The 16,569-nt window shown below is 43.0% G+C and overlaps 1 protein-coding gene across 3 annotated transcripts in view; it reads right to left on the bottom strand.

Moving 5' to 3' along the window:
* Positions 1–16,569, bottom strand: part of LOC132823480 (TBC1 domain family member 9B-like) — a 64,130-nt gene that overhangs the window by 5,384 nt on the left and 42,177 nt on the right. The window contains exons 19-21 of one of the 3 annotated variants that reach the window (XM_060837392.1): positions 13,298–13,348; positions 8,243–8,320; positions 3,745–3,848 (exon numbers count right to left, since the gene is read on the bottom strand). In XM_060837392.1, the coding sequence (XP_060693375.1) occupies positions 3,745–3,848; positions 8,243–8,320; positions 13,298–13,348 (233 nt within the window). The remainder of the gene's footprint in view (positions 1–3,744; positions 3,849–8,242; positions 8,321–13,297; positions 13,349–16,569) is intronic. The other 2 variants (XM_060837393.1, XM_060837394.1) reach the window with 2 other exon arrangements.

Below are 16,569 nucleotides of genomic sequence, written 5' to 3'. Positions count from 1 at the left end.
AACAATATTAAGATCAGGAGGGGCAGGTAGCATTGAGGAGACAGGGAGGCTGCAGAAGGATTTGAACAGGTTAGGAGAGTGGGCAAACAAACGGCAGATGGAGTACAATGTGGGGGAGTGTGAGGTCATGCACTTTGGTAGGAAGAACAGAGGCATAGACTATTTTCTAAATGGGGAGAAAATTCAGAAGTCTGAAGTGCAGAGAGACTTGGGAGTTCTAGTCCAGGATACTCTCAAGGTAAACTTGAAGGTTGAGTCAGTACTGGATGTAGGTTTGCTCGCTGAGCTGCAAGGTTCATTTTCAGATGTTTCATCACCGTACTGGGTACGATCTTCAGTGAACCTCCAGAGGAAGCCATTGGATAGCGTCTTTCAAATTCATTAGCTGCTGTTTTAGTATGTTGGTAGGTTTGTGGTCAACCATTATGCCAAAGGGTCTGAGTAGTCTGGCAGTCACTTCCGAGATGTCTTTGATGTAGGAGAGAGTGGCTAGGGTTTCTGAACGTGTTTTGTCTGCTCGTTTGGGTTTGTTGCTGAGAAATCTGCGGACTGTATTCATTTTTGAATGCACTGTATAGGTGATTTTCCTCTGCTCTGCGAAATTCCTCTGTGCTACTGGAGGCTCACTGAAGATGTTACCTAGTATGGTGATGAAATGTCTGAAAATGAACCTTCCAGCTCAGTGAGCAAACCTACACCCAGAACCTCAACCTGAGCTACAAATCTTCTCAAAACCTGTTCAGTCAGTAGTTAGGAAGGCAAATGCAATGATGGCATTTATTTCAAGAGGACTTGAATATAAAAGCAGGGATGTACTTCTGAGGCTCTAGTCAGACCACATCTGGAGTATTGTGTGCAGTTTTGGGTCCCATATCTCAGGAATGTACTGGCCCTGGAGTGTGTTCAGAGGAGATCACAAGAATGGTCCCAAGAATGAACAGCTTAACATATCAGGAATATTTAAAGATTCTGGAACTATACTCAATGGAGTTTGAAAAGATATGGGGGGATCTAATTGAAACTTAGAATACTGAATGGCCTGGAATGTTGGAAAGATGTTTCCATTGGTGGGAGAGACTAGAACCTGAGGGCACAGCCTTAGAGTAAAGGGAAGACATTTTAGATCAGAGACAAGGAGAAATTTCTTCAGCCAGACAGCGGTGAATCTGTAGAATTCATTGCCACAGAAGTCTGTGGAGGCCAGGTCATTGAATATATTTAAGATTGAGATAGAAGGTTCTTGAGTATCAAGGGGATCAAGGATTATGGGGAGAAAGCGGGAGAATGGAGTTGAGAAACTCATCAGCCATGATTAGATGGTGGAGCAGGATTGATGGGCTGAATGGCCTAATTTCTGCTCCTATGTCTTATGGTCAGGTCAGGAGGTAGCCATTCAGTATCTCGAACACTTTTATATAAAAGAACAAGGAGGTTATTCAACACCGTTGCACTTTTTAAACAACATCTCTGATGATTTGAGCCAAATTTTGATGTCTTACACCTATGAAATGAAATCACATTGAGACTTCTTGATAGCTTTAAAAGTTCTGTATAAATAGAACAGTTTCAGAATGTTAACCATATAAAAACAGCTCAGTCAGACCTTTTTGACTGTGTTGGTTCTCTGAAGGAGCAATTCATCTCCTGCCATCCCGACAATTGATCCCCACGTCCTACATTCTTTGCCTTTTCAGATTAACTTTGAATGTCTTCATTGAACATCTAGCATCTTTCAGACAGTGTTGCCACTGCTGCTGTTGCCAATTTCCTTTGATCCGTGCTCTCCAATTCTCAATCTTTCCAATAATGGAAACAGTTTGTCCACATCTACTCTGTCGAGATCTCCTACGGTTTTGATACTCTTCACTAGATCTCCTTTCAATTTCCTCTTCTCTAAGTACAGTGCCAAATGTCCCAGGTGCTTCAATGTCACTGAAGGTTCCTCATCCCTGGAATCATTTTCTTAAAATATTTTCTGCACTCTCTCTAATGCTTGATCATCTTTCTCAAAGTCCAATACCCAGAACTGGACACAGCACTCCAACAGAGGCGGAACCGTTGTTTTACACAGGATTAATGCTTTTGTACTCATTGCAACTTATCAGTGAGGCCCAGGATGGCACACACTTGATGATGTTACGAAGATGTGGGTGTACTGTACCATTAAGAAAGTCAAAATTTTGGGTGTACTGTATTTTTGATAGTTAAAAGCTAGCAGAACTACCTGACAGCACCAAGTGTTCTGAACAAGATACAAGGTAACCTTTTGGTTCAGCAGCTAATGTAGCTGGTTGCCTAGAAACAAAACCAAATTTAAATTAATTCAATCAGTTTAAATTATACCAAAACCAAACTTGATTGGAGTTTTTTTTGGTATAATTGAAACTGATTTGCCTAATTCAAATTTGTTTTTGTCTCCAGGCAACCAGCTACACTAGCTACTGGACCAACAGGTTACATTGTATCTTGTTCAGAACACTGGGTGCTGTCAGGTAGTTCTGTTAGCTTTTAACTATTAAAAATACCGTACACCCAAATCTTCATAAGAATGAACCATGTTCCCTGTCCTGCTACCTGCAATAATTTATGCAGATACACAGTCAGACCCCCCCCCCCCCCCCCCCCCCGTGCTCCTTTACTTTACATGTCTATGTTCTTCTACCAAAGTCACCAAATCCTAGCAGAAGAGTGGGGAACCTAACACCGATCCCTCAGGAACTCCACTACAAACCTGCACATTAACATTGCTACTGTATCTTTTATTCCATTGAGCTCTAACTTTTCTAACAGGTCTGTTGTGTGCCACTGTATCAACTGCTTTTTGATAGTTCACGTACACCATATCAACTCGCTCTTAAGTTATCTTGTCAAAAACCCCAAGCAAATTAGTCAAACATGATTTGCTTGTAACAAATCCACATTGGCTTTCTTTAAATCACTGGCATATGCTCAACTGTCTATTAAATTTATCCCACACTTCTATTTTAAAAGTTTGCCCATCTCGGAGGTTAAAGCAATTGCCTCACAGTTGCTGAGCTTATCTTTGTTTTTGAACAAAGGCATAGATCTAGTGCTCTCAGGTCAAATGAAGATTGGAAAATTGTGGCCAATGCCTCTACAATTTCCACGCTCATTCCCTTCAGCATCCTCCATCTCACAATCAGTTCTGCTGACCTGCCAACTTTTCCATAGCCAACATAAACCTTATGACACAATGATCACTGTATCCTAAATATTACCTAGCTGACACTGATCCAATTATCCCACTTTATTCCCAAGAACTAGGTCCATCAATGTCTCCTTTAAGTTGTGATTTGTAGGGTAACAATGAGAAAAAAAAATTGGCTTCTCAATCATTGAACTTTATGATAGATTAGATTAGATTCTTTACAGTGTGGAAACAGGCCCTTCGGCCCAACAAGTTCACACCAAAGAGCAACCCACCCAGACCCATTCCCCTACATTTACCCCTAACTAATGCATCTAACACTATGGGCTAATTCACCTAACCTGCACATCTTTGGGCTGTGGGAGGAAACCGGAGCACCCGGAGGAAACCCATGCAGACACGGGGAGAATGTGCAAACTCCACACAGTCACCCGAGGCAGGAATCGAACCTGGGACCATGGTGCTGTGAGGCAGCAGTGCTAACCACAACAGTAATTAATGGCTGCATCAATATTGCTATTGGGGCACTAAAGAAACCCACCTCCTTCCTTTACCCATATCATCAGATCTTGTACCTGGTTCATTTTGGTCAACTCTTTGACGTTATCCTTTGGGTCTTCTTTCTCACGAGCCCATAGCCTCAGGTGATATTTGTAATCTTGTGAACCAGTCTTCTCATCTACACAGAGATAAAACTGCTTATTGAGAGATTAGATTTTGACCACAACTGCCCTTTCAACTATGAAGGTAAAACACAACTGTCTACAAGGTAAGGAGTTAGTCTCATTCTGTTACTTTGAGGCTTTGACCACAATCAACATTTGTCAAAATAAAACAAATTCTCTGCATTACCCACAAACCAGCCAATGTTTTAAAAAACTAATGCATTGGAATGTGGGCTGAGCATCCCATGTTGCCCTCAATGAGTTGGTATCGAACTGCTGCAGTCCATGTGATGCAGGTAGACCCATCAGGGAGGGATTTCCAGGATTTTGACCCAGCGACTGTAAAGAAATAGCGATATATTTCCAAGTCAGGATGGTGAGTGGCTCAGAGGGGAACATATAGCTGATGGCATTCCCATTGCTTTGCTATCCATGTCCTTCTAGAAGGCGCTGTCATGTAAATCGTACATACTACTGCTCCTGACCATCGGTGGCGAGGGACTGAATGGTTGTGGATGAGACACCAATTGAGCAGCAGCTTTGTCTTGAATGGTGTCAAGCTTCTTGACTGTTATTGAAGGTCCATTCATCCAGGCAGATTAGGAATAGTCCATGATACTCTTAACATGTGCCTTTTAGATGGTGGGCAGGCATTGGAGAATCAGTAAGTGAGTTACTTTCTACAAGATACCTAGCTTCTGACCTGCTCTTATCACCATATTATTTGTATGACTAGTCCAATTGAGTTTCAGGTCAGTGGAACTCAAGGATGTTATAGTGGGTGATTCAGTGATGTTGATGACACGGAATAGTTCTCTCTTTTTGAAAATGGCCATTGCCTCGTATTTATGTGACATGAATATTTCTTGCCACTTTTCATCCCAAACCCAGATATTGTTCAGGTCTTGCTGCATTTGGACATGGAATGGCATCTGCGGAGTCCTAAAAGGAGCTGAACATTCTGCAGCCAGTGACCGTTTCCATTCTAACCTTACAATGGAGGGGAAGTTAATGAAGCAGCTGAAAGATGGTTAGGGCTAGGACACTATCCTGAGGAACTCCTGTAGAGATACCCAGGACTGCCCTCCAACAACCACAATCATCTTCTGATGTACCTGGGCATTGTGGGTCATTGTGCACATGGACTGCAGCGGTTCAAGAAGGCAGTTCACCACCATCCTCTCAAGGGCACTTAGAGATGGGCAATAAATGCTGGTGAGGCAGTGATGCCCACATCTCTCATGTATATTAAAACAAAGCTGACTCCAACCAACACAAAACTTTACCCCTGATAACCAACGACTCCAGTTTTGCTACAGCCCCCTTAGTGACACACCCAGTCAAGTGTGAAATTGATGTCAAGGACAATCACCCTCACTTCAAGCTTGGAATTCCACTGTTTTGTTCATATTTGAATTAAGGCTGTAATGAGGTCAGAAGTCTGTTGGCTCAGGTGGAACCTAAACTACAGATGCTGGAGCACAGGTTTACAATGGTACTGTGAGGACCCACAGTCTGTGCAGTATCCAGTGCCTCCAGTCATTTATTGATATCACAGGGAATTAATCAAATTGGCTGAAGACCGCCATCTTTGGTCCCGAGGAGGGAAATTCCTCTCCCGGGTATATTTCTTTCTTAAACTCAAGATTGGATGGAACATCATTTCATAACAGACAACATTTTAATTGAATCATTGAGTTAATTTACATACTTGGCTTGTATCATGCTTCAGTGGGGACTTTGTTGTGAGTGAACTGTGCTCTGCATAGTTCCATTTTCTTAATTGGCTATAAAGCACCAATAGGATATTCCCAGGATGTGCAAGATGCTATAGAAATGTAGGTCAATCATTTAAAAATAACACTGATATTTAAACAGCCCAGGAACATGTGTAAGCAAAGTTAATGAACAGATGTATCAGCTGATGTGAAATCTGGGGCAATGTACACTCATCAAGTGTTAATGAGGACAAAATCTTAGAATTACTGGGGATTTCCAGAGCTTGGGACTCAGTAATTAGTTGCTGAATCCAACTAGCCAATCACCTCTCTCCCAGTGTTAGTCCTTTGTGTGCCAATCCCAACTTGACTCAACTATTCACAATCAATTATTAGCAACACAGGACAGGCTGAGAGGTAGAAAAAAGAAGAATAGCACAAAAATGCCTCTCAACCTCTTAGTTTTATTGTCAGTGACTCCCAGTAACACATCAATTTCACAATTCTACTTTTTGTAATTAATTCCCTCCAGGGGCTCCCCTCCTTTCCAAATCTCTTTAAACTTCCTCCAACCTAACACTATCAAATCAGTGTTCACCTAATTCTAGCCTCTTCATCCCTCAACTTATTCACTAGACTGATCCTTGGAATGGCGGGATTATCCTATGCAAATGTTCCCACTAAGCTGCACAGCAGTGGAGCCATACTGAGGGTTAGTGTAAACTGGATGCATTGACTTTCTGTTTCAGACGTTGCTGCCGCGCGTCGTCCTTGGAGGTGGAAAGGTTAAAGGGAACATAGAATGTGTGAGGAGAGATTGAGGAGACTGGGTCTACATTCTTTCATGTTTAGAAGAAAGAGTGTCGATTGCACAAATTCTAAAATCTGGGCACATAAAAATGAAGACAAAGATGAATTTCTTTATTCTAGATGAAATAATTCCAAGGAGGCATTTATCCCACTATTAAAGTCACCCTTTATTCACATGTGCACAGTACATAGGGACTGACCAGACAGCTCAAAGCCAGTCCTTAGAATGAAGGGACTCTGGGTCTGCAGTTTATATTTTTTTTTCTTTTTTTTTCACAATAAGTGTGTACATCTCATTTGTAATCCACCATCAGGAAGAAAGGAGACACCAGGGTGGCCAGTGACAAGCAGTGGCCTTCTCAAAGGGCAATGCTGCGTGATCAAACAGTGAAGGGAGATCTCCTGTTTATCTCTGTCAGCCAGGGCTCCCTGATTGGCCCCAGGTTAACAACCTGACCATGGTTCCAGTCACAGCACAGAAAAAGGTGAATCTCTGAATTCTCTACCCCAGAAGGCTGGGAGGCTCAGTCATTGATTATATTTAAGGCAAAGGTCAATACAGTTCCGAGGATTTCCTAGGATCACGTGAAACGGGGAGAGTGCACTGAGGTAGGAGATCAGCCATTTAGCTGAATAGCAGGGCAAGTTTGTTTGGCTCACCCCTCTCATTTCCACAGATTCTATTGCTCTACAAATGGCTTTCATGGCTACGGCTACCTGAGTCCCAAGCTCTGGAAATCTCCAGTAATAACTCTCCTCCTCTCAGCCTCATTCTCCTTTTTAAAATCTACCTCTTTGATGAAGCTTTTGGTGATCTCGCCTAAAATATCCTTGGGTGACTCTTGTAATATTTCGATTTTGTTTTAAACCTCTCGTACAGGTGACTGAAAGATTAGAAGATTCCGAAATAAAATCTTCTTTGCTATCTTTCTTCCAAGTTCAATTACTTTCAATTGCCCAGCATTAAGATGGATTAGATCATATTGGCCGGGTCAGACCAGAACCTATACTGAACATCTCCAAATGGAATAGATCACTTGTTAATGGGTGTGTGTGTGTGTGTGTGTGTGTGTGTGTGTGTGTGTGTGTAAGAAAGAGAGACAGAGAAAGAGTGTGTGCACAGGTGTGGTGGGGGGGGGGGGGGGGGGTAGAAGTGTGCCCACGAGCGTGGGGGGAGGGCATGTGTAAGCGAAGGCACGCGTGTGGGGGAGACAGAGATCAAGCGAGCCAGACAGCGCGAGATTGTGCGTTTGTGTGAGCGATAGAGTGAGAGATTGTGTGTGTGTGTGTGTGTGTGTGTGTGTGTGTGTGTGTGTGTGTGTGTGTGTGTGTGTGTGTGTGTGAGAGAGAGAGAGAGAGTGTGGTGTTAGAAAAGCTCAGCAGATTAGGCAGCATCCAAGGAGCAGGAGAATCAATGTTTCGGCTATAAGTCCTTCATCAGAAGGATAGTGAGAGAGATAGTGTGTCTAACAGGAATAGATAGTGTAAACACAGGAAGGCTGATCCCAAGGACAGTGAAACCCACAAACAGTGGTCATACGGGGTAGGATTGTGTCGATGAGAAATGTCTTCACTCAGAGAGTGGGAAGCCTGAGGAATTCTCTGCCACAGAAAGCAACTGAAGCCAAAATATTGAATGATTTCAAGAAGGACATAGATAAAGTTCAGAGGACTGAAAGAATTGAAGGTTAGTGGGCAAAAGCATGAAGAGATCAACCATGATCATATTAAATGGTGAAACAGGCTCAAACAGCCAAATGTCCTACCCTTGCTCCTATTTTCTACATTTTCAAAAACAATTCACTGTTATAAAATGGCTAGTGAATGTCTTGTCACCGCAGCCGAGATGCTTGGTAAATGCAAGTCCATTCCTGTGTTACCTTTATTTTGTTTTATGTTCCCATTTCCAGTCCCACCTTGCACCTGTTGTCCAGTCACCTCTGCTCCTGCAGCTGCACCTAGAAGTAGTAGTGGTAATAGAAACAATTTTTAAAAAATCACTGATGAGGTCTCAACTAAAACACTGTGGCCAATCCTGGGTGTTACTCTTTAAAATGGATGTCAAGGCCTTGGAGGGGTTGCAGAGAGGGTTCACTAGGATACTCCCAGAAGCAAGGAGCTCTCATTCACTGGTGTGTAGGAGGTTGAGAGGTGATCTTATAGAAGCTTTATAAAATGATGGGGCAGGAACAAGGTGAATAGCAAGGGTCCTTTCCTTATGATGGTTTGAGGTGAGAGGAGGAAGATTTAAAAAGGATATGAAGGGCAACTTAATTCTTTTTTTTTTAAAACACAGAGGGTGGTTCATGTTTGCCAGAGGAAGTGGGGGATGCAGTTACAGTTATAACATTTAAAAGTCATTTGGATAAGTAGATGAATGGGAAAGATTTGGAACGATATGGGCCAAACTCAGGCATGTGGGACTAGTTTAGTTTTGGAACATGCTTGGAATGGACTAGTTGGGCTGAAGGGTCTGTGGTCATGCTCTATTATATGTACAGACTGGATGAGCTCAGGTTGTTCCCCTTCAGGAGGAGAAGAAATTTGACAAGAATTTTCAAGGCCTTTAAGGATTGTGATAGAGTAGCTAGGGAGACACTGTTTCGAGTAACAGGTGGATTGGTGATATGGGGGGGGGTCAGATGTGACCAAAGAACTTGTAGGGGGGTGGGACAGAAGAAAGAAGAAGAGAGAAGTTTTATTTTACACAGAATGTTGCCACGATGGAGAATGCACTAGCTGCAAGTGCAGTGGAAGCAGATTCAATCTTATGTTCAATTCCTTTTTGGAAGTTATATTTGAAAAGCGAAAGTTTACAAAGTTACAGGGAAAGAGCAGGGAGTAGGATCAGTTGGATAGATTTTCCAAAGAGCTGGCATGGGCAGAATGAATCAAATGACCTCCTCCTACACTGTCTCACTGTGGTTCACTGAAATAAAAATCTAAATACTCCAAAGGCAAATAGCGTTCGCTTCAAATGTGCCATTAAACACTGGGGTGCTAAAACACTAAAACAGTGGGACACAAATGCCTCTGGGAATCGATGTAGACAGTAATGAATTGGTAGCCAGCCTCTCTGCTCCCTGAAGTTGGTGCTCAAAATCAATTTATATCGTGTTTCTAATGAAATTAGTTTGGGAGCTGTGAAATAAAGGTCAGGGTCCTGTGACAGAGGTTGTATGGATAAGCCACTCCCCCTCAGACCCACCACAGTCAGTGAACATCACATTTTCCCTGCACAACCCATCGCACTGATTCTCCAGCGATGGGTGGGGAGGGGGGTTGATCCAACAGGGGCACTCTCCATTCTGTGTCGTGCTTTTAATGTAGTGACATACCCCAAGGGGCTTCATGGGGACACCATCCAACAAGAGTTAACCGAGCCACAGCAAGAGATATCAGAACAACAAACCAAAAACTCGGTCAAAATCCCGGATTTTAAAAGGAACTTCAAAAGGAGAAGAGGGTATAGAACGGCAAAGGTTTCAATCATAAGACAAAGGATTGATAATGGGAATTAGACCAAAAGACAATTAAATGTAGGAGCAGAAGTAAGTTATTTAGTCCATCGAGTTTGCTCTGTTGTTCAATGGGTTCATGGCAGATCTGATGATCCTCAACTTCACTTTCCTACCTATTCTCCATAACCCTCAATTCACTTACTGATTAAAACATTTTATCTCGAGCTTTGAATATACTTAACAACTCATCCTCAATAGCTCCCCGCAATCAATAATTCCCGAGATTGACTACCCTCAAGGAGATAAGGAGGAAAAATTCCAAAGCTTAGAACCCTGGCAGCTGAGGACACAACCCAAGGTGAAGCATGGTTCGCTGGTTTGTTGTGAGGCTGGAGGAAGTTAGAAATGGAAAGGGTGGCTAGTGGGTGGTGGTGAGGATGTGGAGGGATTCTAATAGTTTTAAGATGGGAGTTTTAAAGCAAGGTGGTCCCAAATTAAAAGCAAATGGAGGAGAACAATCCTTGGTGGTGACAGGTGGCTGGGTCTCAAAGTAAATTAAGCCATTGGCAACAGGCAATTAGGGCAAGTGCAACCTCATGGAGGTGCAGAGCGGGAAACTGGCCAGGAGACCATTAGAATAATCAAAGTAACAAGGGCACAGATAAGGGTTTCAGCAACACATGAGCCAAGGCAGGGACAGAATTGAAAATGTGTTGCTGGAAAAGCGCAGCAGGTCAGGCAGCATCCAAAGAGCAGGAGAATCGACAGGGACAGAGCCAAGTAATACAGAATAAGTTACTGGCTAAGGTGGAAAGCTGTTTAATTCTGGGCACTACCCTTTAGAAAGGACGTGAAAGCCCCAAAGGAGCTGCAAAAGATCCTTCTCAGAATTGAAACAGGGTTCAGAGACAGAGCTGATTAAGAGGATTTTGAAAAAAATGTTCAAACTGAGAGTGTTTTGATAAATAAGAACAACCTACTTATGATTAGATTCTCTACAGTGTGGGAACAGGCCTTTCGGCCCAACAAGTCCACATCAACCCTCTGAAGAGCAACCCACCCAGACTCATTCCCCTACCCTATATTTACCCCTGAATAGTGCACCTAACACTATGGACAATTTAGCAAGACCAATTTAACTGACCTGCACATCATTTGGATTGTGGGAGAAAACTGGAGCACCCAGAGGTAACCCACAGAGACACATGGAGAATGTGCAAACTCCACACAGACAGTTCCACGAGGAATCGAACTCAGGTCTCTAGCACTATAAGGCAACAGTGCTAACCACTGAGCCACCGTGCTGCCCTTTATGGTGGCAGAAGGGATAAGTAACAAGATTTAAACATAATTTGCAAAATAATAGAGGCAAACTGTAAAGGCAATTTGAAATATAGCATTGATTTATTTGAAAGGTAAAGAATAGGGAGTGGGATGAATGGGATCACTGCACCAGGGAAAAATGACCCATGTTCATCAGCCCTTCAGCATTCTAGGATGGAGCTGGAAGTAGGTGGTCTTGGTGATGGGAATGCGAGTGATATCAGTAGCTCAGTCTGGCTCACAGGACACAGCATTCACTGGATTGCCTGTCAGTGACAGGACAAAATGCCTGTCTTAAATAAAACAAAGAATTGAAGATCTGAAACAAAAACATAAATGGCTGGAGAAACTCAGCCTGGGTTTCTGGGTCACTGGGCTCAAAAGGCTGACTGCTTTCTCTCCATGGATGCTGGCATTCCTGCTGTGTTTCCCCAGCAATTTCTACATGTTTGGTCAGCAGATGGCAGTTTGTCACAGATAAGTCCCGAGTAGTGCTGGAAAAGCACAGCAGGTCAGACAGCACCCGAGGAGCAGGAAAGTCGACGTTTCATGAAAAATCCAAAGTTCATTCCTGATGAAGGGCTTTTGCTCAAAACATCGATTTTCCTGCTCCTCGGATGCTGCCTGACCTGCTCTGCTTTTCCAGCACCACACTCTAATCTCCAGCATCTGTAGTACCCACTTTCGCACATATGAGCCCTGAGTCAGGTCTGCAAAAGCATACTGCCCAGTACGGCACCCATCAGTCTCCAGGTCAGGATGGAAAGGAAGACAAGTTGACATTTACGATGTAGAACTCCCATTCAAGGTGAAGCTCTGTTCCTGGCTACCCGAATCCCTGTTTTTCCTGTTTTTTCTGGGGAGGGGGAGGAATGCAGGAATCTGTTATACTGATATGTCAGTCTCTGCATCTTCAGGTGACAAGCTCTACTCAATTTACACCAGCTTATCTTTGTTTACATCCCTGCATGAATTCCTGGTGACGGTCACCCATGTGCTTGACAATCTACATTGGTTTTTAAACTTCTCCTGTGTATGAATCCCTCCACTGCCTCAACTACTCTCTCCTTCTAACATTCTCCATCTGTCTGACCAGAGATTTCTACGTTCCTGCAGTTTTAGCCTCTTGCATATCCCTCACCTCCTTGCTCTATTATTCAGCCATCCACATCCCAAACTTGGCTATCCTTTCCTGGGCTTCTCTCATTAACGTTAAGGCTGTCTTATTCGAGAAGACGTAATTACACACTTTCATAACATAACCTATCCAACTAATTTAACCTTTTAAGCCTGACACCCTCTGAACTTCCCAAGGCCAGTGCAGCATTCCTGAGATGCAGTGTCCATATTTGAATAGGACTGCAGCTGGGTTCTCATTAAGGATCTTGTAAAACTGAAGTATCACTTTCTCCCTTCTTTATCCTAGCTCCATTGAGATAAAAGGCCAATACTCCTTTTAGATTTGTTGTATCCATTAGCTTTTAGTGCAAGGACACCCAAATCCCTTTGCCCCTTCACAGCTAAACAATTCTCTTTCAACTAACACTACAAAAACATTTCATTCCCATCCAATCTTGGTCTGATTGGGTGTGGGGTAGACTGCAGAAGCCAAGTAGACTAATGCTGCTTCAAATTCATATGTTCACATTAAAATCTGCTCTCACAATGCAGAGCTGAAGTTAATTAATCTTCAGCATTAATCGGCCAAGGAAAAATGATCAAAAATTACTTGTGTTACATAACAGAAGGAGCTTGCTTTTGCACTAATACGACTCCAAAGTATCACCAAAATATCACCACTCTCATTTCTCTTGCCGTGTGAAAATTGGGTGTCATGTGTGACTAGACTACAGTAGGGAACAGTCATTTGTTGGTTGTGAAGCACAATGTGACATTGAGGATGTGAAAGGCATTATGTAAGTGTTACCCCTTTAACAAAGGCATTCCATGAATTAAAACTGCTTAAGTTTTCAACACTCCAGCAGGTGACTCACTGAGGCAAATAAAAGCACGATCTACAAGATAGCATGGGAAGAACATTCAACACGGTGGATGGCCTACTTCTGCTTCTGTGTTTTATTGCCTAAAAGGTCGGAAAGTTAAAAAGAAATAAAAGTGCAGGACTGACACAGCATCCTTGTGTTCACAAACCTGATGCCCCATGGCTGAGGAGGAAATCCATGTCTGACAAAAGGTATGTCGCTGTATTGTGAAAGAGAGAGGAAAAGAGACTAGAGGTGAGCCATTTAGAGACAAGCGACAGGCAGCTTTTACACCAAACAGTAATGGAGGACAGAATCAAGAGTCTTAACATTATCTAGTACACTTCATGAAACAGCCACTGCATTCTCACGCACCATTCACAAATGCACAGGCAACAGGGAAAGTTTGAAAAACAATTCTTCTTTCATTTATTTCAAAAAATGTCCATATTATAGAGGAGGAAGTGCTGGACGTCTTGAAATGCATAAAAGTGGATAAATCCCCCGAATCTGATCAGGTGTACCCTAGAACTCTGTGGGAAGTGATTGCTGGGCCTCTTACTGAGATATTTGGATCACCAATAGTCAAAGGTGAGGTGCCGGAAGACTGGAGGTTGGCAAACGTGGTGCCACTGTTTAAGAAAGATGGTAAGGACAAGCCGGGGAACTATAGACCAGTGAGTTCGATGTCGGTGGTGGGCAAGTTGATGGAGGGAATCCTGAGGGACAGGATGTACATGTATTTGGAAAGGCAAGAACTGGTTAGGGATAGTCAACATGGTTTTATGCATGGGAAATCATGTCTCACAAACTTGATTGAGTTTTTTGAAGAAGTTAAAAAAAAAAGGATTGATGAGGGCAGAATGGTAGATGTGATCTATATGGACTTCAGGAAGGCATTCGACAAGGTTTCCCATGGGAGACTGGTTAGCAAGGTTAGATCTCATGGAATACAGGGAGAACTCGTTATTTGGATACAGAACTGGCTCAAAGGTAGAAGACAGAGGGTGGTGGTGGAGGGTTGTTTTTCAGACTGGAGGTCTGTGACCAGTGGAGTGCCACAAGGACTGCTGCTGGGTCCACTACTTTTCATCATTCATATAAATGATTTGGATGTTTGCATAGGAGGTACAGTTAGTAAGTTTGCTGATGACACCAAAATTGGAGGTGTAGTGAACAGCAAAGAACGTTACCTCAGATTACAACAGGATCTTGACCAGATGGGCCAATGGGCTGAGAAATAGCAGATGGAGTTTAATTTAGATAATTAGTGTGAGGTGCTGCATTTTGGGAAAGCAGACCTGAGCAGGACTTATACACTTAATGGTAAGGTCCTAGGGAATGTTGCTGAGCAAAGACACCTTGGAGTGCAGGTTCACAGTTCCTTGAAAGTGGAGTCGCTGGTAGATGTGATAGTGAAGGTGGTTTTGGTATGCTTTCCTTTATTGGTCAGAGTATTGAGTACAGGAGTTGGGAGGTCATGTTGCAGCTGTACAGGACATTGGTTAGGCCACTTTGGAATATTATGTACAATTCTGGTCTCCTTCCTATCAGAAACTTGAAAGGGTTCAGAAAAGATTTACAAGGATGTTGCCAGAGTTGGAGGATTTGAGCTATATGGAGAGATTGAATAGGTTAGGGCTGTTTTCCCTGGAGCGTCGGAGGCTGAGAGGTGACCTTATAGAGGCTAATAAAATTATGAGGGGCATGGATAGGATAAATAGACAAAGTATTTTCCCTGTGGTCGGGGAGTCCAGAATTAGAGGGCATAGGTTTAGGGTGAAAGGGAAAAGATATAAAAGAGACCAAAGGGGCAACTTTTCACGCAGAGGGTGGTACGTGTATGGAATGAGCTGCCAGAGGAAGTGGTGGAGGCTGGTACAACTGCAACATTTAAAAGGGGGCGGCACGGTGGCACAGTGGTTAGCACTGCTGCCTCACAGCGCCTGTAGACCCGGGTTCAATTCCCGACTCAGGCGACTGACTGTGTGGAGTTTGCACGTTCTCCCCGTGTCTGCGTGGGTTTCCTCCGGGTGCTCCGGTTTCCTCCCACAGTCACAAAGATGTGCGGGTCAGGTGAATTGGCCATGTTAAATTGCCCGTAGTGTTAGGTAAGGGGTAAATGTAGGGGTATGGGTGGGTCGCGCTTCGGCGAAGGGCCTGTTTCCACACTGTAAGTCTAATCTAAAGGCATCTGGATGGAGATATGAATAAGGGTTTGGAGGGATATGGGCCGGGTGCTGGCAGATGGGACTAGATTGCGTTGGGATATCTGGTCGGCATGGACGAGTTGGATGGAAGGGTCTGTTTCCGTGCTGCACATCTCTATGATTCTAAATCCAATCCTTTGAATCCTTTTTAGATTGCAAACCGCCTTTTTCCTGGCATTCCTATCGCACACCTGCTGCGCTAACATTCTGGTAATCCTGCTTTGTCCTCAAACTCAAACAATAATTACAACTTCAAGGAAGAAGACTGCACATTTAAGTTAATTCTCAGGGGCAGAGTTGATGTTTAGCAATGGTTAAGACTCATTATAACATTGAAAATTTCAATACACTGGAATGAATCAGCTGAAGTTTTCCTTGGCAGTTTAGTGGGTCTCTATTACCTGGATAGCTATTTCACCTTCTGTCACACCTTTCATTGTGGAGTCCCTCAGCAGGATATTGTTACAAGGAGCATCCTGATTATCCCATTTAACTGCATACTTGCAGTCACTGGAAGCCTTTGGAGTATTTACTCTTTAATGAGCAGAGAGCAGCAATAGCTCCAACTTATACCTACTCCAAAATCCAAACCTTTAAAGAAAATGTGCAGCTGAAGCATACCTCTTACACAATACTATATATCGTCACCAATTCCCACCGTCTGAAACGAGCTACTGTTCCATCATCATTACCCTTTTAAAAAGGAGTAAAGTTCACTCAGAATCTGAATGACAATTGTGCCTATAATAATTAGAAAATCAAATGCAAAATAAGAATAACACTGAAGATGGGAAAGAGTCTCATTGGATAGTTCTTTCAAAAAATTAGCATTGAGTAATGGGCTGAATGGCCAGGTTTGTGCTTTAAGATCCTAGGATTCCAATTTTTTGATCCATATTAAAATATCTCACAGATAAAAGAAAACGTTTTCTATATAGAGCTCTTTTTTTCTTGAAAACAAAATTATAGTCCTTCCCTGTTCAATAAGTTTCAAGTGCTTCCTTTAACCATCTCATTACTGCAGATAACGTATTTAACCGAAATTGGGTCAGAGGAACTCAACACTGAGACATCTCCAATTCATATTATAGTCCCTGTAAACCAACTCCTACTCCTATAGAAGTAGCTCTCTCCAGTTCGAGTGTTGGCACAGAATTGAAAGCATTTTAATGACTCAAAAGGTACTGAGAAATCCAAGGCCTCAAAAGGGACAGAATGTAGGAAGCATTGC

Source organism: Hemiscyllium ocellatum, chromosome 16 (assembly GCF_020745735.1).
Source record: "Hemiscyllium ocellatum isolate sHemOce1 chromosome 16, sHemOce1.pat.X.cur, whole genome shotgun sequence".
Taxonomy (NCBI): domain Eukaryota; kingdom Metazoa; phylum Chordata; class Chondrichthyes; order Orectolobiformes; family Hemiscylliidae; genus Hemiscyllium; species Hemiscyllium ocellatum.
This window is presented reverse-complemented; position numbering and strand designations above follow the sequence as displayed.